Source organism: Salmo salar, chromosome 02 (assembly GCF_965601325.2).
Source record: "Salmo salar chromosome 02, fSalSal1, whole genome shotgun sequence".
Taxonomy (NCBI): Eukaryota; Metazoa; Chordata; class Actinopteri; order Salmoniformes; family Salmonidae; genus Salmo; species Salmo salar.
This window is the reverse complement of record NC_138292.1, coordinates 17480337-17507734: the sequence shown is the minus strand read 5'-3', so window position 1 is coordinate 17507734 and position 27398 is coordinate 17480337. Positions and strand designations below refer to the sequence as shown.

Here is a 27398-nt window from a genome sequence, read left to right as displayed (position 1 = left end):
TCCTCCACAGTAAGCCTTTGAAGCCCACCAACATGTCCAACAAGCCTCTTCCCTTCATCAAAATCATTGAGACCAAGTCCTGAACTGGTGAAAGCGAGTGAGAAGGGGCTAACCTAACGACACCAAACCTGCTAAGCTAAGCAACAACGGACTGAAGTAGACCACCACCACATAAATACCACAACAACATCACAGTACACGTGTGAAGTTTAAACTGAGGTGACCACAACAACATCACAGTACACGTGTGAAGTTTAAACTGAGGTGACCACAACAACATCACAGTACACGTGTGAAGTTTAAACTGAGGTGACCACAACAACATCACAGTACACGTGTGAAGTTTAAACTGAGGTGACCACAACAACATCACAGTACACGTGTGAAGTTTAAACTGAGGTGACCACAACAACATCACAGTACACGTGTGAAGTTTAAACTGAGGTGACCACAACATCATCACAGTACACGTGTGAAATTTAAACTGAGGTGATCACAACAACATCACAGTACACGTGTGAAGTTTAAACTGAGGTGACCACAACCACCCATGGCCACACTCCTTCGATAGGACACTATGCAATGTGTGTGTGTGTGTCAGAGGAGGCTGGTGGGATAAGCTATAGGAGGAGGGGCTCATTGTAATGTCTGGAATGGTATACATGGAACAGTCAAAATGGTTTCCATATGTTTACTGTGTTTCATACCGTTCCATTTATTCCTCCTATAGCTCCGCTCACCAGCCTCCTCGTGTGTGTGTGTGTGTGTGTGTGTGTGTGTACAGTTTTGGATTGTGTATGGACTTTGATGTAGATAGATATACTGATAGAGTTGATTCACAATAGAAGTCTATTTATTCATAGCAGACAGATTTATTCTTTCTAACCCAGTGTCATAATCTATTGTCATCTGTTGAAGTCAGTCTGAAGGACTTTACTACTGAGAGAGAGGACCAGAGACAGTGTGATAGCAGTACCCTGTGGTCAGTGAGGGTCTGATAACAGACCCTGTACTTTGGCCTCAGAGAGGAGGCAACCATGTCAGGTTGGGCCATAACAGAGAAATAAAATGGCCGATGAGTGAGAGGGGGATCGGAGAGAGGGAGAGAGATGGAGGGTAAGAAATCTGTATTAAATGGATCAGAATACAACCAGTTTGTCATCATTTTACCATGGCACCAAGGCAGGATAGAGGGAGTGTTGCTACAGTATATAGGTATTGGAGAAGCAGAAACACATTAAGGATAGAGGATATAGTTTTCCATCAAACCCTTCTGTAACCCATTAACCTACTTCCTGTGTCTGTGGCCTAGAGTCCACTGTTAGAATCCTCTTTAATTGACACCTGAAAGGGAGGAAGACAATCTTTTGACTTTTTGTAAATATACTTATATGGTCACGCAGCGGCCACAGTGACGTGTCATGGTTTCGAATACAAAGTTAAAGCCCATGTTTGTTATTTTGTTCATTGAGAAAGTGAGATGTTTGGTCTAATATGTGTGGATTAGAAGTCCCCCTCGCCAATACTGATGTCACTTTAAAGTCTGAAGAAAATGAAGATGATTCATTCTGACAAGTACTTACTAACCTTGCAAGAAGTCTTGTTGACATTATCCACATTTTTGCATGCATTTCAGTTACCTGAAGTTTCATCCACTATCACCAGCTCTTGTACATAACTATATTTATTTGTTTATCTGGTATTATTTGATATTTCTTTTGTTTGTTTTATCCTTCAGACAGGAATGTTTGGCCTGACACTTAGTGTGTGACAATCATCTTTATGTATTTATGTGAAAATACATCTTTTCATTGTAGGGAAAACAATTTCAGTAGACGTTTTAGTGTGTGTTAACAACATATATACTTTGTGTTTGAGTATTTTAATAAATTTATGAAAATAATTGTTTTTTGAGGTGGTACTAGTGAGTCAAATATTCTCATTCACATTTCTATATTACATCTAAATTCATTATTATAATATAATTCTGTATAGTGTAGTACTGTAGGTTATGCATAGTGAATGTCTGCCCCCTGGTGGTGAATCACAAGATACCATAAATCTCGAGCCTGGTCCCACATCTGTAGGTGCTTTAGATAACTCCACTGACGATTCATATGAGCCTGGGTACCATACCAGTCTGTTTCTGCTGTAAGAGAGAGTGGGGATTGGTTAAAGCAGAAACTGACTGGCACCCAGGCTTTATAGCCAACTCACACCTCATTATGAATATATCGGACTAGAACCCAGTCTATATAGCCAACTCACACCTCATTATGAATATATCGGACTGGAACCCAGTCTATATAGCCAACTCACCTCAAGAATATATTACGGTTTTAGTATTCAACCATACATACACGTAATAAGTTAATTGTATTAAAATCCTCCATTCAAGGAAAAAAAGGGCACTTCATTAATTCAAATAAAGCATTCATATTATCTTTAAAAATGGAATACAAAAAAATATTTGACACTAAAAAGTATCATCATTTTTATGCAGCAAATGGACAACAGTCAGACTGTGTAGCATGTTTATTTCCTTGTAACACGCCCTAAACCAGAGCAATATATATGTAAATACATGGCTCTGCCCTAAACAAGTGCTGGCAACAGGACAATAATACTGGAAATGTCTAGCAGTAATACTTGAATAATTCATAGTTCTTCTGTCCTGGTCCTGCAGAGTTCCAGGCTGTGTTGTTCCAGCTCAACAGTGACTAACCGGATTCTACTCATCATCTTGATTGGAGGTGTGTTAGTGCTAGGCGGGAACAAAAGCCTGCACAGCCTGTACTGTAGCTGTCCAGGGCCATTGTGAGGAACGCTGGTCTGCTATAACATTAGTCCATCAATAGCTTAGTTAGCACTGAACACACTATAAACAAGTCTTACTCTAACACTGTGCGTTAATGCAGCATTTCCCAAAGAGATGTACGTTTCAGGTTCTGCCCCAGGATGACACAGCTCATTCAAATAATCAAAGCTAAATGATTAGTTGATTATTTGAGTTAGTTGTGTAGTGCTAGGGCAGAAACCAAAACGTGCACCACTTGGGGTCCCCAGGACCAAGTTTGGGAAACCCTGCATTAATGCATTCTGCATAGAAACTGCATGTAGGTTGTCTGGTCTCATCTTGTTTTGCATAGCCCTACATGATGATCTACCTGCAAAGTCTGTGCAAAACTTCACAATGATGTTTAAGGTCAAATAAGCTTAAATCTAGTGCACTATTTATTATGTGAGACGCATGACAGATAGTAGGCAGTGTTTTTCCTCAGGACTAGTAAGGCAGCGTAATGTTACTATCATTCCAATACTGCTGTGCTATGCTACTGTTAATCCTGCTGTGCTCCAGTCTTCCCAACTGTACCAAGTACCAACCCTACCAAGTCTCTTCTCTCTCCGCTGGCACTAACAAGTCTCTCACTAGACCAACTCACCAACCACAAACCCCAGGATCTGTCCACTCCAGGATCTGTCCCTTACAGGAGCTCTACTTATCACTACCTTCATTTCTTTTTTATTTAACCTTTAACTAGGCAAGTCAGAAAATAACAAATTGTTATTTACAATGACGGCCTAGGAACAGTGGGTTAACTACCTTGTTCAGGGGCAGAACGACAGATTTATTTTTTTCTCACTAGGCTATCTACTTTGGAAATAGAGAAGGAAAAGTGAGTCCACTACTCGTAACAAAGCAGATTTAAAGTGGTAGCAAAGAAGTTGTTGTAGTTTTCAGGTTGTTTTCTAGGGAGTTGTAAGTTCTCAGGGTTGTAGGGAGTTGCGGTTTCTCAAGGTATGCTGTAGGGAATTGTAGTTCCTCGTGTTATGCCATAGGAGTTGTAGTTCTCAGAATGTGCTTTCCAAGGTGTTGTACTTGTCTTTAAAGTTCTTGAGTTCCAGGAAGTGTTTTGGTCGTTTGGTGCGTTGCCCAGCTGACGGTAGGTATGTGACCTGGGAGGGGGGAGAGGGGGGGGTGGGCTCTGGGGTACTGGTCAGGTCTTTAGCTGCTAACTGGTGATGCTGGTCCAGACTGGTGGAGCTGGAGTGGCTCTTCACACTGGGGAGAGAAGAATAACTACTCGAGTCAAACATGAAAAACCTTCATTAAAACACATGAGTAGTGCTTAAATAAATGGCAGTGTGTGTCTATACTCACACAGAGGCCAGTTCGTTCAGGGCTTCCTTGTATTTGACAAACTCTGCTTCTCCAAACACCTTCAGACACAGAGAGACAGACAGGAGTCACACACTATAGACCACTCAGTAAGTGGCAGACACATGCATCTTCCTCTCCCCCAGATAAAATAAAGAGACACACACACTGACCCCGGTGCCGTGGCGAGCGTTGTGGTAGCCCTCCAGCAGTGTGTCTATGAGGGAACTGCGGCTGCTGCGGAACAGGGAATGGGAACTCCTCAGATCTAGAAGCCAGGCGCGGAATCTCCTCCCTGTCACAGCTGTGGGAGTCCCTCCCAACTCACTGAACGGAATATCTGACAGGAGATGAGAATATGTTTTATGATCAAATTGGAGTTATGGATCTAGAGGTCGAAGGCCACTGATTCATAAGGTAGTACAGTAGATGAAGAGGATGTGCAGCATTATAAACTGGGTGGTTTGAGCCCTGCATGCTGATTGGCTGAAAGCCGTGGTATACCACAGGTATGACAAAACATTATTTTTACTGTTCTAATTACATTGGTAACCAGTTTATAATAGCAACAGGGTTTGTGGTATATGGCCAATATACCACGGCTAAGAGTTGTATCCATGCACTCCGCGTTGCGTCGTGCATAAGAACAGCCCTTATTGCTTAAGTATACCATAGTTACTACATAATGCCCCAGCAGGGGGTGCTGTTGGACTGGGATGATGACAGTGAGATGTATAGGCCAGGGTGAAACGGCAGGAGAGGACTTACCAGAGTCTCTTATGGCATCTAGTGCCCTCATTCTGTACAGGTAGTCATAGCAACCTGCAAAACACACACATTGATCATCTTTTTTAGTTCACAGAAGGCTACTGTAGCTAAAGAATGGGTAGAAAAGATATCTGCATGGTGTGTGTATATATGTGTTCTCTCACCGCCACTCAGTAGTCTGTCGTCCTGTTCAGACAGCAGGCGCGGCTCAAAGCGGATCTCCTGAACCTTGGACAGACGAGAGTCTATCTCCTGTCTCAGCTCCTAAAGGACAAAGGAAGTAGAGAAAATTAACACGTGTATAGAAAAGTCATGTAAAAATAAGTCAGACTGAGTGTGTGTGTGTCTTACCTTTGGAGCGTTGTGGCCCAGGGGTACATGTGGTCCTCTACGAGACTTCATGGCGAAGCGCATGATCTGCCTCTTCACAAAGATGAACAGCAGCACAAACACCTGGAGACACAGACCTCTGTACATTAGAGACATCAACCTATCCAGAGGAGTATGTCCTAGAAGAGACATCAACCTATCCAGAGGAGTATGTCCTAGAAGAGACATCAACCTATCCAGAGGAGTATGTCCTAGAAGAGACATCAACCTATCCAGAGGAGTATGTCCTAGAAGAGACATCAAACTATCTAGAGGAGTATGTTCTAGAAGAGACATCAACCTATCCAGAGGAGTATGTTCTAGAAGAGACATCAACCTATCCAGAGGAGTATGTTCTAGAAGAGACATCAACCTATCCAGAGGAGTATGTCCTAGAAGAGACATCAACCTATCCAGAGGAGTATGTTCTAGAAGAGACATCAACCTATCCAGAGGAGTATGTCTGGGCTCACCCGAGGAGAGCAGGGCATCAACCTATCCAGAGGAGTATGTTCTAGAAGAGACATCAACCTATCCAGAGGAGTATGTTCTAGAAGAGACATCAACCTATCCAGAGGAGTATGTTCTAGAAGAGACATCAACCTATCCAGAGGAGTATGTCCTAGAAGAGACATCAACCTATCCAGAGGAGTATGTCCTAGAAGAGACATCAACCTATCCAGAGGAGTATGTTCTAGAAGAGACATCAACCTATCCAGAGGAGTATGTTCTAGAAGAGACATCAACCTATCCAGAGGAGTATGTCCTAGAAGAGACATCAACCTATCCAGAGGAGTATGTTCTAGAAGAGACATCAACCTATCCAGAGGAGTATGTCCTAGAAGAGACATCAACCTATCCAGAGGAGTATGTCCTAGAAGAGACATCAACCTATCCAGAGGAGTATGTCCTAGAAGAGACATCAACCTATCCAGAGGAGTATGTTCTAGAAGAGACATCAACCTATCCAGAGGAGTATGTTCTAGAAGAGACATCAACCTATCCAGAGGAGTATGTCCTAGAAGAGACATCACCTATCCAGAGGAGTATGTTCTAGAAGGGGAACACAATATAGAATTTGACAAGGCAAGATATACACCGAACAAAAATATAAACGCAACATGTAAAGTGTTGGTCCCATGTTTCATGAGCTGAAACAAAAGACCCCAAAAATGTTCCATATGCACAAAAATAATTGTGTACAAATTTGTTTACAACCCTGTCAGTGAGCAATTTTCCTTTGCCAATATAATCCATCCACCTAACAGGTGAAGCATATCAAGAAGCTGATTAAACAGCATGATCATTACACAGTTGCACCTTGTGCTGGGGACAATAAAAGGCCACTCTAAAACGTGCCATTTTGTCACACAACACAATGCCACAGGTGTCTCAAGTTGAGGGAGTGTGAAATTGGCATGCTGACTGCAGGATTGTCCACCAGAGCTGTTGCCAGATAATGTAATGTTAATTTCTCTACCATAAGCCACTTCCAACGTCGCTTTAGAGAATTTAGCAGTTAAGTCCAACCGGCCTCACAACCGCAGACCACCTGTAAGGTGTTATGTGGGCCAGTGGTTTGCTGATGTCAACGTTGTGAATAGACTGCCTCATGGTGGCAGTGAGATTATGGTATGGGCAGGCATAATTTTTGTATTTTATTTATTTAACCTTAATTTAACTAGGCAAGTCAGTTAAGAACAAATTCTTATTTACAATGACGGCCTAGGAACAGTGGGTTAACTGCCTTGAGGTGCAGAACTACAGATTTTTACCTTGTCAGCTCGGGGATTCGATCTAGCAACCTTTTGGTTACTGGCCCAACGCTCTACCCACGTACAATGAACACATTTGCATTATATTGAATGCACAGTGATATCGTGACAAGATCCTGAGGCCCATTGTTGTGTCATTCATCCACCACCATGACCTCATGTTTCAGCATGATGATACACAGCCCCATGTCGCAAGGATCTGTACACAAATCCTGGAAGCTGAACATGTCCCAGTTCTTCCATGGCCTGCATACTCCCCAGACATGTCACCACGTTTGGATGCTCTGGATCGATGTGTACGATAACGTGTTTCAGTTCCTGCCAATATCCTGCAACTTCATTCAGCCATTGAAGAGAAGTGGGACAACATTCCAAAGGCCACACTCAACAGTGCCACTCTGCATGAGGCAAATGGTGGTCACACCAGATACTGACTGGTTTTCTGATCCACGCCCCTACATTTTTTTTAAAGGTATTTGTGACCAACAGATGTATATCTGTATTCCCAGTCATGTCAAATCCATAGATTAGGGCCTATTGAATGTATTTAAATGGACTGATTTCCATATATGAACTTTAACTCAGTCAAATCTTTGAAATTGTTGCATTTATATTTTTGTTCAGCATACACTGACACAGCTTGCATGTACTGTAACAGGGTGGAGGTGCCTCCATAAAGTCAATTACAGTAATCATATGATTTGTAAGTGTCATCTTATTGGTCCGTTTGAATTATTGTTTGTGTTATGATTAGTTGCAGGTATCACTCTGGAGAATGCACTTCCACTTGGGGGTATTCATTAGTCGGATTCCGTTGCAAAACGTTTTGAACCTAAAATCTCACGTAAACCCTGTCCACAATAGATACATTCTTAGTTCACCCAAATTACAAAATGACATTTTGGTGTCAATACCCTGTAAGCAGTCTATGGTATGACCGCAATCAATGCTTTAGTTAAGTTTCCCTGGCACGGTTTCCAAATGCATGTGACAAATCCCATTTAGCATGTTCAAATCATCTATAAGTGACTTTGATGAGCTTCAGAATCAATTTGAGATACTTTCGGATGATTTGGACGTGATGCGCAAAAAAATACTAACATCGGTCCCATTCAAGTCATGGTTAGCGTTTGGAAACAAAACCAAAGCAAGGGAAATAAAACCAAGGCGTGGATTGCTGTCATACCTTACAGGGTAAGGAAACCAATGTGTCATTTTGTAATTTGGGTGAATTATCCCTTAATAAAAGCTAGCTATATTTTACTGTGTTGTGTGTTTTCCGTACAAGTGCCCAGTTTGTCTTCATTGCCTGTCATATAACCTGTTTTTTGTTACACGTTGTTTGACACTTCTGCTGTGTTGCCTGTCTCTATACTGTAGCTAGCAAGCTAATTCCATTACACAGGAGTCCGGAGAAACGCAACAGCTAGCTAGTTTTGTCAAGCATTCTTTATATTAAGGAAAAACACGAGAACACATTCATTAAAGACTTACCAGACTTCCGTAGGCCATAACAAGCACTACGTTGACGCTGGAGAGAGGAGAATCGGACCTCATGTTGAAAGTCTTCGTCAAAAGCTAAACTAGCCTAGAATCAACAGAACGCACTCATAGTTCCTTTCAGAAGGTACACGAGTGACTGTGACATTAATGAATTATCAAATGTCGGTTAATCCATTGGAAAATCTGTAACGAAGCGTTGACACATCCCTGTTGTTGATATCCTTTGTTGACATCCGGGATTGTCACGTGATCTATTCCCTGCCTTCTGGTTTCGATGACGTAGCCTACAAAGGTCCTTCACCGCCACCTGCTGTTCGAAACCCCACGAAACACAGGCGCTCCTCTCCAATGAGTGAGTATCAACCTCTATAGTGGTCTCCATTCTCTACGAACCAGTTAGTCGGTGAGAAACAAGAACAGTATTACAATCTTCTCATGTGCCATGAACTGTTTAATGTCATTTGCAACTGCTAATTTGATAGGCCTGTAGTAGGCCTAATATTGCCTTTGTAAAGGGGTTATGGTTATCTTATCCTCTGAAGCCTACTGGAAATACTAGGAATCTGTCAGTTCTCTATGAAGGCAATGTGAGTTGGTTGATGATTTACGATCCTATTTATCCCAATAGACAGAGAAGCCATTATTCTGGAGGAGACTGCAGTGGGAGGCTGAAAAGATGTCTGGAGTTGCAGATGTGAACATTGGGATCTTTCCCTCACATAGCTAGACCAGCGCTCCTCTGTCCAGCAGAGATCTTCATTTACATTTTATATAGCACTAATAAAGCTGTACATGGGTGGAAACAGAAACTCGCCTCATCCATTACCAATGTGTAGCACCCATCTGATTTCTCGGACTCTACAGTGTTTCCCCTATTGATTATTGCTTGGCTGGGTGGGAAATCTCTCAAAGCAAAACCCTGGGCCTCTGACACCAAAACATTCCATTTACAGCTAATGCTTTTGGGTAGTGGTCAACAGAGATGGTGCCTAGCCTATACAATGGCCTATACAAACATTGAACTGTCAAGCAAGCAAACCATTTCTCTTAATTGGCATCTCCTGAAACTGAACTGTTTCTGCATAAACATTATATTTTTCTCTTTTTTGTTTTTCTGTGATATATAGGTGACAAGTAAGTTTGCCTATGTGTTGTCATTGCATGGACTTTGGTCAGTCATGATATAGATATAGGCTAATGTCACCATTCCATAGTCCATGATAGCATGGGGAGACTTTGAGATTGGCTCATTTGGCTGATACTGTATCTGCACACAGCCACGAGACATCTGTCTGTACACTGTGACAGTCTAGTCATCTATAACCCAAACCACTTCCCTGCTTCCGTTATGCTACTGGCTGACTGCCACTGTCTGACTGCTACTGGCTGACTGCTACTGGCCGACTGTCTGTTATTGGTGGATGTAAGGGGTAATGGCTGTGACTTGTTGCTTCACTACAGATTGCACAAACACATGTAAGTACTGTACCTTTCTTATTACAGATTATACATAAATGTTACAATGTTATGTCACATGCGCCGAATACAACAGGTGTAGACCTTATCGTGAAATGCTTACCTTCAAGCCCTTAACCAACAATTCAGATTTTTAAGTAAGAAAATATTTGCTATATATATTATTTATATATATTTTTTTAAGTAACACAATAAAATAACAATAACGAGGCTATTGTCACGTCCTGACCAGTAATAAGATTATTTGTTATTGTAGTTTGGTCAGGACGTGGCAGAGGGTATTTTGTTTATGTGTTTCGGGGTGATGGTTTATGTAGTAGGGTAGTTGATTTAGTATTTCCGGGTTTTGTGGTCACTGCTCTATGTTAGTTTATGTTCTTTCTACTTAGTCTGTGTATATGTGTAGTTAATTGGGGTGTGGACTCTCAATTGAAGGCAGGGGTTGTCTAGTTGCCTTTGATTGAGAGTCCTATATATTAGGGTGTGTTTGTGGGAGGTTGTTTCTTGTTTAGCTGTTTTTGCCTGACAAGACTGTCGTTCATCATTGTTATTATTTTTGTATACGTGTTTTGTTTTTCCTTCTTTCTCCGATTAAAAGAAGATGAGTATACAACTCGCTGTGTATTGGTCTGACAGTGATTTCTCCTTATCGTCAGACGACGAGGATTGTGACAGCTATATACAGGGGGTGCCAGTACCGAGTCAATGTGCGGGGGTACAGGTTAGTCGAGGTAATTGAGGTAACGTACAGTCGTGGCCAAAAGTTTTGAGAATTACACAAATATTAATTTTCACAAAGTCTGCTGCCTCAGTTTGTACGATGGCAATTTGCATATACTCCAGAATGTTATGAAGAGTGATCAGATGAATTGCAATTAATTGCAAAATCCCTCTTTGCCATGCAAATGAACTGAATCCCCCAAAAACATTTCCACCGCATTTCAGCCCTGCCACAAAAGGACCAGCTGACATCATGTCAGTGATTCTCTCGTTAACACAGGTGTGAGTGTTGACAAGGACAAGGCTGGAGATCACTCTGTCATGCTGATTGAGTTCGAATAACAGACTGGAAGCTTCAAAAGGAGGGTGGTGCTTTGAATCATTGTTCTTCCTCTGTCAATCATGGTTACCTGCAAGGAAACACGTGCCGTCATCATTGCTTTGCACAAAAGTGCTTCACAGGCAAGGATATTGCTGCCAGTAAGATTGCACCTAAATCAACCATTTATCAGATCATCAGAACTTCAAGGAGAGTGGTTCAATTGTTGTGAAGAAGGCTTCAGGGCACCCAAGAAAGTCCTGCAAGCGCCAGGACCATCTCCTAAAGTTCCTAAAGTTGATTCAGCTGCGGGATCGGGGCACCACCAGTACAGAGCTTGCTCGGGAATGGCAGCAGGCAGGTGTGAGTGCATCTGTACACACAGTGAGGCGAAGACTTTTTGGAGGATGGCCTGGTGTCAAGAAGGGCAGGAAAGAAGCCACTTCTCTCCAGGAAAAACATCAGGGACAGACTGATATTCTGCAAAAGGTACAGGGATTGGACTGCTGAGGACTGGGGTAAAGTCATTTTCTCTGATGAATCCCCTTTCCGATTGTTTGGGGCATCCGGAAAAAAGCTTGTCCGGAGAAGACAAGGTGAGCGCTACCATCAGTCCTGTGCCATGCCAACAGTAAAGCATCCTGAGACCATTCATGTGTGGGGTTGCTTCTCAGCCAAGGGAGTGGGCTCACTCACAATTTTGCCTAAGAACACAGCCATGAGTAAATAATGGTACCAACACATCCTTCGAGAGCAACTTCTCCCAACCATCCAGGAACAGTTTGGTGACGAACAATGCCTTTTCCAGCATGAACAAAACAGATATTTTGGGTCCATGGCCAGGAAACTCCCCAGACCTTAATCCCATTGAGAACTTGTGGTCAATCCTCAAGAGGCAGGTGGAAAAACAAAAATCCACATATTCTGACAAACTCCAAGCATTGATTATGCAAGATTGGGCTGCCATCAGTCAGGATGTGGTCCAGAAGTTAATTGACAGCATACCAGGGCGGATTGCAGAGGTCTTGGAAAAGGAGGGTCAACACAGCAAATATTGACTCTTTGCATCAACTTCATGTAATTGTCAATAAAAGCCTTTGACACTTATGAAATGCTTGTAATTATACTTCAGTATTCCATAGTAACATCTGACAAACATTTCTAAAGATACTGAAGCAGCAAACTTTGTGAAAATTCATATTTGTGTCATTCTCAAAACTTTTGGCAACAACTGTAGGTAGGGGTAAAGTGACTGCATAGATACTAAACAGCAAGCAGCAGCAGTCTAAAAAAGGGGGTCAATGAAAATAGTCTGGGTAGCCAATTGATTTACTGTTTAGCAGTCTTATAGCTTGGGGGTAGAAGCTGTTATTAAGGAGACTTTTGGACTTTGACAATCCAGTACCGCTTGCCATGCGGTAGCAGAGAGAACAGTCTATGACTTTGGTGGTTGGAGTCTTTGACAGTTTTTAGGGTCTTCCTCCTACACCGCCTGGTATATATATTTTTTAACTAGGCAAGTCAGTTAAGAACAAATTCTTATTTCACAATGACAGCCTACCCCGGCCAAACCCTCCCCTAACCTGGACGACGCTCGGACAATTGTGCACCCTATGGGACTCCTGATCACAGCCGGTTGTGATACAGCCCGAGATCGAACCAGGGTCTGTAGTGACGCCTCTAGCACTGAGATGCAGTGCCTTAGACCGCTGCGCCACTTGGGAGCCTACTGCTGGATGGCAGAAAGATTAGCCCCAGTGATGTACTAGACCGTAAGCACTACCCTCTGTAGCGCCTTGCGGTTGGATGCCGAGCAGTTGCCATACCAAGCGGTGATGCAACCAGTCAGGATCTTCTCGATGGTGCAGCTGTAGAACTTTTTGAGGATCTGAGGACTCATGCCAAATCTTATGTCTCCTGAACATACGAGTGAGTGAATGAGCGAGCTCGTGACTGAGTAAGACAGTGACTGAATAAGACAGTGACTGAGTGAATGAATGAGTGAGTGAGACGGTGCCTGAGTAAGACAGTGACTGATTGAGTGAATGTCTGCTCGCCCGCCTGCCTCTGTTTGTGTCTGTTTATATTCCCATGCAGTATAAACCAGTGTGGTTGTTCAGCTGCCCTCTCAGACCACATTCTGCTACTGAGAATAAACCATGCTGCCTTCACAGCCTTGGCAGTCTGAAACATCTAGAGGAAACAGTGCTCATGAAGGAGGGAATACTGCTAACGAGACAGTGCTCATGAAGGAGGAATACTGCTAACGAGACATTGGTCATGAAGGAGGAATACTGCTAACGAGACAGTGGTCATGAAGGAGGAATACTGCTAACGAGACAGTGCTCATGAAGGAGGAATACTGCTAACGAGACAGTGCTCATGAAGGAGGAATACTGCTAACGAGACAGTGCTCATGAAGGAGGAATATTGCTAATGAGACAGTGGTCATGAAGGAGGAATACTGCTAACGAGGACAGTGCTCATGAAGGGGGAATACTGCTAACGAGACAGTGCTCATGAAGGAGGAATACTGCTAACGAGACAGTGCTCATGAAGGAGGAATACTGCTAACGAGACAGTGCTCATGAAGGAGGAATATTGCTAATGAGACAGTGGTCATAAAGGAAAGGAGACAAGGAAAGGATGCTGTTAGGGACACAGCACACTGTATATGTAAATGAAAGTGTGATACTGATGTCTCTACCGGTGGTGTGACGCTTCTTTGTTCCCTCAGGAAGGAAGTCTCTCAGCTCACGCTTCAGACGGCAGAGCGGAACAGCTACAAGTCTGAGGTAAATGTTTTTTAACCCTAATTTTAAATTCATTTTCAACCTTTTCATATATTTCTTAGAATGCAAATATTGTCTTGTCTAGATCTGCTCTGTTCCAGCGCATCAACACTGACAGATATATAATCAATATGTGGGAGTACCTTTAGACCTATTGACCTGTGCTATTGATAAGTTGATGTTATTTATCTCAGTCAGAGCCCTGAACTGGCCAACCCTCACGTTGCCCCAAGACTCCCTCTGTCTTACCTATCTTTTAGACATCTCCAAAAAGGAACTCCCCTGGGGAAAAGGAGTGTTGAAATTATAGGCTCATATGAGCTGTGTGGAGGTCTCCTAATGCAAGCCTTTGTTGATTCCCCATTACACAGGTAACCCGACTCAGCTTGGTCTCCGCTCATGTAATCTAACATTCTCACTCTGTAGTTAGAGTTATACATCCCATGTTGTTTCACCTGGAAAGGTTACCTAGGGTGGGCTGTGAAGGGTTAGGCTCTCTCTCGCTCTCTCCCTTTCCCTCTCTCCTTCTCTCTTTTCTTCTCTCAGTTTCACATCATTATCAGAACCCTGTCCCTTCTTCCTCTGGCTGTGGTGATGTCACAGTAGGACACAGAGAGATTGATTTTGATGTGTGTGTGTGTGTGTGTGTGTGCGTGTGTGTGTTGTACAGCGTCACATCTCATGTAGTGTAGTTGTAAATCTACTGACTGACTTCAGGGTTAACTGATCAATACAAAATGGCAGCATGTGTTTGTACTGTATGTGTGTGTGGAAGGGGATGATACATATGCATGTGTTCATACAGTATAAGTGCGTGTGCGTGGTCAGAAGGTGACACACTGAGCGAGTCTGGAATGCCGTCCTGTGAGCAAGAAGGAAGGAGGGAGTAACAATGGAAGGGGGAGGAGAGAGAGAGAGAGGGGGGGGGGGGTAAACCAGTGGGGTAGGTTTGTGTTACTGTATAGATACATAATGCAAAGATGACAGAGAACACGCACACAGAGAGAGAGAGAGAGGGAGCTGCAAGAGGAGGCTGGGAGGAGGATGAGGATGATGGTAACAGTACTCTCTCCCACTACAACCCAAAACACAGCTTCTGATTGGATCAGCTTGGACTCCTAAGTTTCTCTGAAGGTAAGGTGTGTTTCTGTGTCTTTGTTTAATTTGGCTTTAGAGTGAATGGGGCCATGTTGTTGCCAACGGATACGCAGGTGGGAGGCTTTGAGAGCTGGGAGAACAGGTGTTTCTGTAAACTGACACTGGGACTTACCTGAGTCAAAGAAGAACTGGTACACACATAGAAAAACACACATTACCATCCATATGGAATTAATACACGCTCATGGATTTAGTCTTCTTGTTGGTAGGTGTTATTTATTCATTTTTGGGATCTTCAAACTTTCTGATATAATGATATATCATGTAGCTTAGTTGTACTGTGATGTTTTCAGCTGTTTACTTTTGGCTGGGATGGTGACAGTTGGGTGACAGTTATTCTGTTCACTGATATGACAGCAGTCTGCACCCATTAGACACTTAGCTTTGCATAACGCCCCAGAGATGAAATATTTGATAGTGGGAGGTTATATGTCAATCCGTAGGTGAATGACTGGATAACAAGTCAAGAACCCATAACTGAACGGATGCTTCACGGGTTGTGAGTACTGTAGTAGATAGTGAGTAAGATATCTTGTACTGAGTAAAGTATCTTGTACTGAGTAAAATATCTTGTATTGAGTAGAGTATCTTGTATTGAGTAGAGTATCTTATATTGAGTAGAGTATCTTGCACTGAGTAGAATATCTTGTAGGAAAAAAATTTGCTATCTAGAACCAAAAAGGGTTGTCCACATAGGAAAACCCTTTGGATAACCTTTTTTTAAATTCCAGTTAGAACCCTTTTGGTTCCAGGTAGAACACTTTGGGGTTCCATGTAGAACCCTCTGTAACCCTTTCTACAGAGGGTTCTACATGGAACCCAAAAGGTTTATACCTGGAACCAAAAACGGTCTACCTGGAACAAAAAAGTGTTATCCTATGGGGACAGCTGAAGAACCCTTTTGGAACCCTTTTTCTAAGAGTGTACTGACAGTAGAGTAACTTGTACTGACAGTAGAGTAACTTGTACTGACAGTAGAGTAACTTGTACTGACAGTAGAGTATGTTGTACAGACAGGAGAGTATGTTGTACTGACAGTAGAGTAACTTGTACTGACAGTAGAGGTAACTTGTACTGACAGTAGAGTAACTTGTACTGACAGTAGAGTAACTTGTACAGACAGTAGAGTATGTTGTACAGACAGGAGAGTATGTTGTACAGACAGGAGAGTATGTTGTACAGACAGGAGAGTATGTTGTACAGACAGGAGAGTATGTTGTACAGACAGGAGAGTATGTTGTACTGACAGGAGAGTATGTTGTTCTAACATGCCCAGATTCCTGTCATTTGCGTGAAGAAAAGACGTAAGAGGACGCAGATCAGGCTGCCTTTTGAGAATCCGTAGGTGAGCGAGTAAACTTTCACTGCCATCAGTGCTACTTGCTAACATGCAATCATTAGAAAATAAAATTGATGACCTACAATTATGATTATCCTACCAACGGGACATTAAGAACTGTAATATCTTGTGTTTCATAGAGTTGTGGCTGAACAACGGCACGGATAATATAGAGCTGGAGGGATTTTCAATGCACCAGCAGAACAGAGAAGCTATGTCTGGTAAGACGAGGGGTGGGGGTGTGTGTCTTTTTGTCAATAACAACTGGTGCGCGATGTCTAATATTAAAGAAGTCTTGAGGTATTGCTCGCCTGAGGTAGAGTACCTATGATAAGCTGTAGACCACACTATTTACCAAGAGAGTTCTCATCTATATTATTCGTAGCCGTCTATTTACCACCACAGACCAATGCTGGCACTAAGACCGCACTCAACCAACTCTATAAGGCCATAAGCAAACAAGAAAATGCTCACCCAGAAGCGGCGCTCCTAGTGCCCGGGAACTTTAATGCAGGCAAACTTAAATCAGTTTGACCAAATATTTACCAGCATGTCACATGTGCAACCAGAGGAAAAAACCTCTAGACCACCTTTACTCCACACACAGAGATGCACACAAAGCTCTCCCCCGCCCTGCATTTGGCAAATATGTCCATAATTCTATCCTCCTGATTCCTGCTTACAAGCAAAAACTAAAGCAGGGAGTACCAGTGACTCACTCAATACGGAAGTGGTCAGATGACGCGGATGCTACGCTACAGGACTGTTTTGCTAACACATACTGGAATATGTTCCGGGATTCATCCAATGGCATTGAGGAGTATACCACCTCAGTCATCGGCTTCATCAATAAGTGCATCAACGACGTCGTCCCCACATTGACCGTACGTACATATCCAACCATGGATTACAGGCAACATTCGCATTGAGCTAAAGGTGCCGCTTTCAAGGAGCGGGATTCTAATCCGGATGCCTATAAGAAATTTGGCTATGCCCTCAGACGAACCATCAAACAAGCAAAGCGTCAATACAGGATTTAGATTCCTACTCCACCGGCTCTGACGCTCGTCGGATGTGGCAGCGCTTGAAAACTATTACGGACTACAAAGGGAAACCCAGACGCGAGCTGCCCAGTGACGCGAGCCTACCAGACGAGCTAAATACCTTTTATGCTCGCTTCGAGGCAAGCAACACTGAAGCATGTACGAGAGCACCAGCTGTTCTAGATGACTGTGTGATAATGCTCTCGGTAGCCGATGTGAGCAAGACCTTCAACAGGTCAACATAGTCCCTGTGCTCAAGGAAGCGAAGGTAACCTGCATAAATGATTACCGCCCCGTCGGTAGCCACGTCGGTAGCCATGAAGTGCTTTGAAAGGCTGATCTTGACTCACGTCAACAGCATCCTCCCGGATACCCTAGACCCACTCCAATTTGCATACCGCCCCAACAGATCCACAGATGCACAATTTCAATCGCACTCCACACTGCCCTTTCCCACCTGGACAAAATTAACACCTATGTGAGAATGCTGTTCATTGACTACAGCTCAGCGTTCAACACCATAGTGCCCTCAAAACTCATCACTAAGCTAAGGACCCTGGAACATAACACCTCCCTCTGTAACTGGATCCTGGACTTCCTGACGGGCCGCGGTAAGGGTAGGCATCAACACATCTGTCACGCTGATTCTCAACACTGGGGCCCCTCAGGGGTGTGTACTTAGTCCCCTCCTGTACTCCCTGTTCACCCACGACTGCGTGGCCAAACATGACCCCAACACCATCATTAAGTTTGCTGACGACACAAGAGTGGTAGGCCTGATCACCGACAATGATGAGACACCCATAGGGAGGAGGTCAGAGAACTGGCAGTGTGGTGCCAGGTCAACAACCTCTCCCTCAATGTGAGCAAGACTAAGGATCAACGGGGCTGTAGTGGAGCAAGTCGAGAGTTTCAAGTTCCTTGGTGTCCACATCACCAACGATCTAGCATGGTCAAAACACACCAAGACAGTTGTGAAGAGGGCACGGCAAAACCATTTCCCCCTCAGGAGACTGAAAATATTTGTCATGGGTCCCCAGATCCTCGAAAGGTTCTACAGCTGCACCGTCAAGAGCATCCTGACCGGTTGCATCACTGCCTAGTATGGCAACTGCTCGGCATCTGACCGTACGACGCTACAGAGGTTAGTGCGTACGGCCCAGTACATAACTGGGGCCAAGCTTCCTGCAATCCAGGACCTATATAATAGGCGGTGTCAGAGGAAAGCCCATAAAATTGTCAGAGACTGCAGTCACCCAAGTCATAGACTGTTTTCTCTACGGCAAGCGGTACCGGAGTGCCAAGTCTAGGACCAAAAGGCTCCTTAACAGCTTCTACCCCTAAGCCATAAGACTGCTGAACAATTAATGAAATGGCCACCGGACTATTACATTGACCCCCCCCCCCCCCCCCCCCCCCCCCCATTTATTTTGTACACTGCTGCTACTCGCTGTTTATTATCTATGCATAGTCACTTCACCCCTACCTACATGTACAAATGACCTCTAACTTGTACCCCCGCACACTGACTCGGTACCGGTACCCCCTGTATATAGCCTCGTTATTATAATTTTTTAAAACTTTAGTTTATTTGGTAAATATTTTCTTAACTCTTCTTGAACTGCACTGTTGGTTAGGGCTTGTAAGTAAGCATTTCACAGTAAGGTCTACACTTGTTGTATTTGGCGCATGTGACAAATAAAGTTTGATTTGATCTTGTACTGAGTAGAGTATCTTGTCCTGACGGTAAATAGATTAGTAAATAAACTGGTGGTTCAGTAGGTTGGAACATGCTGATTGCAACACCAGAGTTGAGGGTCTGATTCCCACACGGGCCCCCATATACTGAGTGGCTTGGTATAGAAGTCCATCACCATGCTATTGTTCTAACAGCAGGTCAACAGTACCCTACGGTAGTGACAGTGTAGATATCAGTAGCTCCATCTGAAAGCAGTGCCCATACAAACTGCATGGAAAGCAGTTTCACTCAGTTCCGCTTCTGTTACAATCTTATCTGATCACATTCAACTCTGTTTGACTGAGCCCTTTGTGGAGCACTTTGAATCTCTGTCTGTGTTTTGATTGTTTTATTTGACGAGAGAGTGCATGCATATGCGTGTGTGTGTGCGAGAGAGACAGAGACAGAGAGAGAGAGAGAGAGAGAGAAAGGGAGAGAGAAAGAAGGAAAGAGAGAGATTAGGCTGTATCTGTGTAATACATTGTTTCCTAGTGTCAGAGTGGATTGTTGTCTGATTGGTTTTTCCAGTTTGATTTTAGGTTGTCGCCAGTCCAGTCGACCCAGGACATGTTTCTAGTGTAAACAGCTGTTAGGACATACCCATTTAAGTGACGTGTTTAGGTGGTGTGTGTGTGTGTGTGTGTGTGTGTGTGTGTGTGTGTGTGTGTGTGTGTGTGTGTGTGTGTGTGTGTGTGTGTGTGTGTGTGTGTGTGTGTGTGTGTGTGTGTGTGTGTGTGTGTGTGTGTGCGCAGAGGGAGACCTCTATGTGAATGGACTCATTGAGTCAGTATGAGGGGAATGTATGGAAGGCAGCAGAGTTTCACTGATGAGGTAACCTCACTTCACTGAGATGGTGGTTGGATGGAGACTTACTATAGAGTTTGGAATGTTCTTTTTTTCAACTTAATTGTTTTTTTCATTCGTTTTTTTTGTTGTTGACACTTTCACTTCTTTACATATCTCTCTTTTTCTGTATTTTTTCTTCTTTCTATCTCTCTGTCTCTTTCTGTCATCTCCTTTCCTGTCTCTCTCTCTCTCTCTCTCTCTCTCTCTCTCTCTCTCTGATGACTGTAATCTGGCTACTGTGTGCTACTAACTGTACTGTATCATTACATTTGACCATAGTGTCCAGAATACCGTTACCTCAGCATTCCTAACCATTTCATTTCAAAGATGGAATTTTCTCAGTAAAAATATGCAATGTTTTTCATATGTAAGTATAACATAACATAACATTTGACATATGATATATTTCTTTATGTTTGCAGTGTTCTGAGGCTTGTGTGTGACCGCTCACCCAGGAAAACGTCACTGCTGAGGACCTCTGTTTGACCAGTGGAGCCGACACCACAGAGACACAGAGAGGAAGGGACAGAGAGGGAGGGAAGTAGAACTAACAATCATCTCTGAGTGTGTGGGAGACAGAAATGCAGAGAATCTTCATGGATGGAATCTCAAACCTGTGGATATACAAGTGAGTGTCTGTTGATATCTGGAGCCCCAAACATGAGAAGATTGCAGTTCAACCACTCTGATGTTTCTGCTGGGGCAGACAAACACCTTTCCTACCAGGCCTGTGCTGCTGTCGAAGGCTTCTGTGATGATTTTGACCAGTGGTTAAACTGCAAAAAGGATTACTGGGATTATTAAACTGTTACCTTTTACTACATACTACATTTGGAATAATTCAACTCGCACTGGACCCATTCCCCAGTGAGGGGAAATACACAACAGGCTCCACAATGGCCACCGGACAGTTGAGACAGAATGGTGGTGTGAGGGACGTGATCCCAGAGGATGGCAGTGACAGGGGAGGAAACTGTGGCAATGCAGGGAAGTTGGCTGGAGACCGGGGCAGGACAGAGTGGAGAAGGCTAAACCTGCCCAAAAGGAGTAAGAGTTTAGACTGGAGAGGAAGGGGGGCTAGCCCTGGCGAAGGGCTCAGGACTGGGCTGCTGAGGTTTTCTGGGAACCTAGGGGGGTCCACACTTAAACGAGCAGAGAGTTTGGAGAGTAGGGGGGCAGGAGAGAGTAATGTGTTGTCCAGGGTGAAGGCCTTTAACTCAGTTGGACCAGGGGAAGTGATGAGCCCCGTTGGGGGGTCAGGGTGTTCCCTTGGTGAAGGGATGTCCCCTGTGGGTCTAGAGTATGTGGCTCTATCTCTGGAGCGGGCCAGTGGGGGCCAGTCCCTCCCCATGAGGCTGAGGTCTAGTCCTGGTCCTGGGTCTGGAACCAGAAAACCAGCCTGTGGATCTCTTGGATCCTCCAGGGGTCAGAGTATCTGGGACCGGATACAGAAGCTCTATGGGACTACTGGACCTGATAAAGCTACTAACAGAGATGAGGATGTGAAGGACTCAACCAGAACCAAGCGTCTCTCAGCACCGGTAGGAGACTGGTCTCTATTGGAGAGGGATGTGAAGGACTCAACCAGAACCAAGCGTCTCTCAGCACCGGTAGGAGACTGGTCTCTATTGGAGAGGGATGGAGAGGATACAGCAGCCAATCGCAGGAAGTCCACCACAGACTCTGTCTTTGTCTCCCCCCTCTCCTCCCCCTTTTCCTCCCCCCTCAGTGGATTATCCAGGGGGGAGAGGAACGGCCTGCTCTCACACACACCCCTAGTAGAACAGAACACCACACACACACCCCTGGTAGAACAGAACACCACACACACACCCCTGGTAGAACAGAACACCACACACACTGCACACACACCACAGAGACATCAGAATAGTGCCGTCAAGGTGTCTGGTTTCAGCCCCTCAGTATCTCCAGTGTCAGGGTGGACCACACCCACACTGTCATACAAACCCTCACACACACCGTTAGTGGAGGGGTCATCAGTGTGCATTAGGGACCCCTCACTATCCCCTCCATTAGGAGACAAACAGGAGAGAGGGAATAAGGAGGTGACAAACACTGTTGGCAAAAAGAGTGGAAGTGGTGAAGACAGCGAAAAGGAGAGACTAAGGGTGGGGAGCATGGCTCAGGAAAAAGAGAAACGGACTGATGTCGAAGGAAAAGGACACAAGAAAAAGGAGGTGGAGAAGCGAGGGAGAGATAACGCTGAAGTCTCTCTCCCCCAGCACAGACTATCAGTGACACCCACCAGGAACTCTCAGCCTATCACAACATCCGGAGTAGGGGTCACCACAGGGTCAAACCCCCTCCTGACCAATCAGCTTAATGGGAAAACTGACACCTATGACAGGAGCAAGACCCCTGCTAGAGGCATGGCCAGGGAACAGAGCCTGTCAGAAGATGTGTTTGAAGCCAACACCCCACAGAGGATAACATTACAGAACACTGAAAATACCAAGTTACCTGGGAAACTGGTAGTGCCCTCTGCAGCCAGTGTGAGGAACAAGATCCACCAGTTTGAAGCTCTGACACAGACATCTCAGGTCCCAGTGCCCAACTACCTGAAGCCCAGACGGGCTTTCTCTGTCCCGGAGCAGCTCAGTGAGTCTGGAGACGGGGTCAGGAAGAGGGGGTTGGATAGACAGGTAGGCAGGGTGGCGGGAGTATGGGAGAGAGGGAGAGGAGGAGGAGAGGGAGGGATTGTAACTATGGATGGGGTGAGAGGACGAGGAGAAGGGGTAAGGAAGAGTGTGCCAGATAAAGTACTTGGTGGAGGGAGAGGAGGTGAGGTAGTGAGAGAAGAGAGGAAGGCTGATAGAGGGTGGGTGGTGAGGTCTATGTCAGTGGAGGAGGTGAGGCTGGGGAGCAGGGAGAGAGGGGGAGTGTGGGAGAGAGGGGGAGTGTGTTATAGAGGGGGAGTAGGGGAGAGCGGGGGAGTGGGGGAGATAGGCAGAGTGGGTTATAGAGGTTTAGTACAGGGAGTGGGGGAGACAGGAGGAGTGGGGGAGGCAGGAAGAGTGGGGGAGGCAGGAAGAGTGGGGGAGACAGGAAGAGTGGGGGAGACAGGAAGAGTGGGGGAGACAGGAAGAGTGGGGGAGACAGGAAGAGTGGGGGAGGCAGGAAGAGTGGGGGAGGCAGGAAGAGTGGGGGAGACAGGAAGAGTGGGGGAGACAGGAAGAGTGGGGGAGACAGGAAGAGTGGGGGAGGCAGGAAGAGTGGGGGAGACAGGAAGAGTGGGGGAGACAGGAAGAGTGGGGGAGAAGGCTGTTGGCTCTGGTACGTTTTCCAAACTCGCGGGTAAACTAGACATCCCTCTGAATGGCAAAACCACCAGAGACACTCTGAGAGACTTTTCCATTGATGAGCCAGACCTCCCCAATCACACAGTCACACCCCAGGACTGGAGTAGGAGAGGCACCAACACAAAGACTACTACAGTCACTGCCAAGGATACTTCATCCTCCCAGCTGTCTAACTCTGTGAACAACTCCAATGATGTTCTAGGTGGCCCTGACCAGTCTAGGAGGCCTCACAGTAGAGACTCACCTAACCTGCCATCTCCAGTGAGCGATGATGACAAGACACCCACCAACACCCCCCAGAACTCCCCCTTCCACCCCCAGAACACACCTCCCACCTCCCCACACCTCCCCACTACTTCCCTGCAGCCTAAACACCAACAGGGTGTAGATTCAGGCCTGGTTGCCCTGAAGAACCCTCCAGTCTCCACACACACAGCCCAGGCTAGGGTCACTACTGACCCTGCTATCCCAGTCTCACCCTCTGGCCTAGAGAGGGATTCCCTGTCCCTTCCCCTCACCTCCTCCTCCCCCAGCAGCCTACCCCTCCTCCCCACTCTGGCTCGATGGAACTCAGAGGAGGGGGGATGGAGTGATGAGGATACTGATGATGAAGGTACAGAGAAGGACGAGGAATCCACCTACGACTCAGACTCTGCAGAATCCTCGGTGACCGTCACCAGCGCCATTAGCCAATCACATCGCAGGAGCTTCTCTCTCAGGTGGGTCACTTCTGTTTTCAACTGATGATGAAAATACTACGCTGACACAACAAGCACCATGTTTAAAAGTCCATATAGAGCTAGAAAGGTGTGATTATTGTCAGGCTACCTGTTACTTTTTTTATCTAATCATTCAACTTTATCTTTGTTTATTCCCTTACTATGGCTCTCTCCCTCAGTCTGGCAGAGCTGTGTAACTTCGGAGAGGTGGACTATGATCCCCAGTCTTCCTCTGACAGTGAGGAGTGGCCGTCCAGCCGGTCAGCCAGCCGGTCAGCCAGCCGGTCAGCCAGCCTGTCTTCTGACGTGTCGGCACTGTCCTGTGTGTCTGTCCTGGGCAGTGATGAGTTGAACCGCCTGCTGGACGATGTAAAGGGCCTGGGGGCGACAACGCTGCAGGTACTACAACCATCTCCACTATACCAGACTAAACAACCAGCTAAAACATTACATTAGTGTTATTCCATTCTAATTAGCATTAATAATAGCAGCAGTATTTGTTAATGCTCAGCTGCCATCTTGTGCTGTTGCTGTTCTATCCCCCTTCACTATCTCTCCCCGCTCTATAGAACTATGAGGATGTCCAGGTGGTGGTTCTCCATAAGGATGTTGGTGTGGGACTGGGCTTCACCATGGCAGGAGGAGTGGACCAGAACAAACCTGTCATTGTGAGTACTGCTCAACCAGTACCAATGCTTCCATGTTTCTGTGACCGACTCAGGTCGCCCACACAATTCAAGACCACATTAGCCCACTGATCTAAAGCCTAGGCATCATGTTTTTTCACTTCCTGGTCAACTCTGACCTCTGGTGTTTGTCTTGCAGGTCCATAAGGTGTTCCCGGCAGGGGTGGCTGCTAAGGAGGGATCCATCCAGGAGGGAGACAAGGTCCTGTCAATCAACGGCACAGCGCTGTGTGGCTCCTCCCACTGGGAGGTGCTGAGGACACTAAGGAGGGCACGGACTCAGGGAATGGGCGTGGTTGTCTTGAGGAGAGGGGAGGTAACAGACCCCCGTAAGGGAGGAACAGTGACTGACAGTCGGGGAGGGACACAGACAGAGCCTGCTAACACTGGTGAGATGGATCAGCTGGTTGGAGCGTTGCAGTAGCACTTTTTAGAACTGTGGTAAAACTTATCTAAAGCAGAACAACATTGATTAATGTTCCAAACTCATTTCACAGCTTCTCTCTTATCACCCTGAACCTGTTGTTTTTCCACAGCTTCTCTCTTATCACCCTGAACCTGTTGTTTTTCCACAGCTTCTCTCTTATCACCCTGAACCTGTTGTTTTTCCACAGCTTCTCTCTTATCACCCTGAACCTGTTGTTTTTCCACAGCTTCTCTCATCACCCTGAACCTGTTGTTTTTCCACAGCTTCTCTCATCACCCTGAACCTGTTGTTTTTCCACAGCTTCTCTCTTATCACCCTGAACCTGTTGTTTTTCCACAGCTTCTCTCTTATCACCCTGAACCTGTTGTTTTTCCACAGCTTCTCTCTTATCACCCTGAACCTGTTGTTTTTCCACAGCTTCTCTCTTATCACCCTGAACCTGTTGTTTTTCCACAGCTTCTCTCTTATCACCCTGAACCTGTTGTTTTTCCACAGCTTCTCTCATCACCCTGAACCTGTTGTTTTTCCACAGCTTCTCTCTTATCACCCTGAACCTGTTGTTTTTCCACAGCTTCTCTCTTATCACCCTGAACCTGTTGTTTTTCCACAGCTTCTCTCTTATCACCCTGAACCTGTTGTTTTTCCACAGCTTCTCTCTTATCACCCTGAACATGTTGTTTTTCCACAGCTTCTCTCTTATCACCCTGAACCTGTAGTTTTGACAGAGACGGTAGGCAAATGTTTGTGTGGGAGTCATTTTGACCGTGTGTGTGGGAGTCATTTTGACCGTGTGTGTGTGTCCTGTGTGTCAGGTCAGAGGGTGTGTGTGAGGCTGGAGAAGCACAGCAGAGACCTGGGCTTCAGTCTGGAGGGAGGAGTGGGTTCCAGCCTGGGAGACAAACCACTCACCGTACAGAAACTCTTCCTGGGTGAGAGGTCAACCTACCTACAAAATATAATAGTATTAATGAACGTTACTTGATCATCTATTTTATTCCTTTCACGTTTTCCTCCCTATTGAAAAAATGACATATTCTGCTTTCATGTTATCATCTTGTGTATATATTCTGTTTTCATGTTATCATCTTGTGTATATATTCTGTTTTCATGTTATCATCTTGTGTATATATTCTGTTTTCATGTTATCATCTTGTATATATATTCTGTTTTCATGTTATCATCTTGTGTATATATTCTGTTTTCATGTTATCATCTTGTGTATATATTCTGTTTTCATGTTATCATCTTGTGTATATATTCTGTTTTCATGTTATCATCTTGTGTATATATTCTGTTTTCATGTTATCATCTTGTGTATATATTCTGCTTTCATGTATTTTCAAGAGGACCATAATGGAAATAAGTTTAAAGTTTTTTGTCGTCCTCGATGATTTAAAAACTGCAATAATGCATTGTCCACACATATTGTGTTACTAAATGGCCAAATAAATCAAACACATTTACTGTATATACCACATGGTAGAGGAGCTGACCTTTCTATTGAGGTCATTCAAATGAAAGTCTCTTTAGTCAGCCGAAACACATGTCAAACTCCAAGCTCAGACCATTGGTTATGAGGTGTCTGATAAAGATATCAAGGTAAACCTCCACTAACAATAAGCCCCTCTTCTCTTTCAGGTGGTCCAGTGAACCAGGTGTCTCCAGGGGACGAGGTGTTGGAGATCGAGGGTGTGAGCTTGGTGGGCCTGAGGAGGCTGGAGGCCTGGACCTTGATCAGAACACTGCCCTCTGGGCCTGTGGATGTGGTACTACACCGTCCTCACAAACCACAGTGACAGGAATGAACATTGACATGCACCCTCGATATGCTTATAACAAAGCACTGAAGCATTGTACTCCTATGAGGTTGAAGTGAGGGTTGCCAATCTGATTTTGGATCTGTGGTTCGGGTCAACTTCTACCTCAAGTGAGAGGGATGATATGTATTGCACCAGTCATACAATAACAAAGCACTGAAGAGACCAGTACACATTGAGGAGAGGGCCTGTCTGTATATAGGCTCAACCCAGGGTATGAAGAGGGAGAGAGAGATCAATACAGAGGTCATTTATTTAATTTTGTAGAAATATGCTGTATGTTTCTTTAAAACCTAGTCTGCCCATTGTTTTATTTGATGAAATGTAAGGAGTTTGCATATGGCTGTTGTAATATATATTGTGACTAGAAAGTTAATAATTGTCCGCTGTCTACTTGCTGTTAATAAATCCTACAGTAACCCCA

General features: G+C 44.9%; 3 protein-coding genes across 11 annotated transcripts in view; 2 read left to right on the top strand and 1 right to left on the bottom strand.

Annotated features, from left to right (window-relative positions):
- The window catches only part of LOC106575420 (tuftelin), a 33401-nt gene extending 31498 nt beyond the window's left edge, over positions 1 to 1903 (top strand). The window contains exon 12 of the mRNA XM_082960405.1: positions 11 to 1903. Coding sequence (XP_082816531.1) covers positions 11 to 83 — 73 coding nt within the window. The 3' untranslated portion in view covers positions 84 to 1903. The remainder of the gene's footprint in view (positions 1 to 10) is intronic.
- Positions 1904 to 2520: 617 nt separating this feature from the next.
- On the bottom strand, positions 2521 to 8825 carry LOC106575458 (lipid transport auxiliary protein 1). 2 transcript variants are annotated; one of them, XM_014151978.3, is made up of 7 exons: positions 8566 to 8825; positions 5279 to 5380; positions 5092 to 5191; positions 4928 to 4981; positions 4333 to 4499; positions 4163 to 4221; positions 2521 to 4081 (listed from the first exon to the last, which is right to left on the bottom strand). In XM_014151978.3, exons 1-7 carry the CDS (start codon positions 8626 to 8628, stop codon positions 3853 to 3855), a joined length of 774 nt encoding a protein of 257 aa, XP_014007453.1. In that variant the 5' UTR covers positions 8629 to 8825; the 3' UTR covers positions 2521 to 3852. The 2 variants fall into 2 exon arrangements, with proteins under 2 accessions (XP_014007453.1, XP_014007461.1); XM_014151986.3 differs by having other exon boundaries at positions 2521 to 4063; positions 8566 to 8824.
- A 125-nt stretch (positions 8826 to 8950) lies between these two features.
- LOC123733507 (uncharacterized) lies at positions 8951 to 27398 on the top strand. 8 transcript variants are annotated; one of them, XM_082960388.1, is made up of 11 exons: positions 8951 to 10050; positions 13827 to 13884; positions 14975 to 15015; positions 16316 to 16384; positions 16519 to 16599; positions 20428 to 24044; positions 24224 to 24443; positions 24614 to 24712; positions 24870 to 25119; positions 25970 to 26086; positions 26796 to 27398. In XM_082960388.1, the coding sequence occupies exons 6-11, from the start codon at positions 20902 to 20904 to the stop codon at positions 26951 to 26953; spliced, it is 3987 nt and encodes a 1328-aa protein (XP_082816514.1). In that variant the 5' UTR covers positions 8951 to 10050; positions 13827 to 13884; positions 14975 to 15015; positions 16316 to 16384; positions 16519 to 16599; positions 20428 to 20901; the 3' UTR covers positions 26954 to 27398. The 8 variants fall into 8 exon arrangements, with proteins under 8 accessions (XP_082816514.1, XP_082816513.1, XP_082816525.1 ...); XM_082960387.1 differs by having other exon boundaries at positions 14253 to 15015; XM_082960389.1 differs by lacking the exons at positions 8951 to 10050; positions 13827 to 13884 and adding an exon at positions 13891 to 14252.

Bases quoted from the DNA above. Each gene is read 5' to 3' on its own strand.
- LOC123733507 (XM_082960398.1), top strand. From the start codon at position 20,902: ATGGCCACCGGACAGTTGAGACAGAATGGTGGTGTGAGGGACGTGATC. The intron at 24,444-24,613 runs GTACTACAACCA...CCCGCTCTATAG, and splicing joins TGGGGGCGACAACGCTGCAG to AACTATGAGGATGTCCAGGT. The intron at 26,087-26,795 runs GTGAGAGGTCAA...CTTCTCTTTCAG, and splicing joins CGTACAGAAACTCTTCCTGG to GTGGTCCAGTGAACCAGGTG.
- LOC106575458 (XM_014151978.3), bottom strand. From the start codon at position 8,628: ATGAGGTCCGATTCTCCTCTCTCCAGCGTCAACGTAGTGCTTGTTATG. The intron at 4,500-4,927 runs GTAAGTCCTCTC...ATCTCCTGTCAG, and splicing joins AGATGCCATAAGAGACTCTG to ATATTCCGTTCAGTGAGTTG. The intron at 4,082-4,162 runs GTGAGTATAGAC...TGACTCGAGTAG, and splicing joins CTGAACGAACTGGCCTCTGT to TTATTCTTCTCTCCCCAGTG.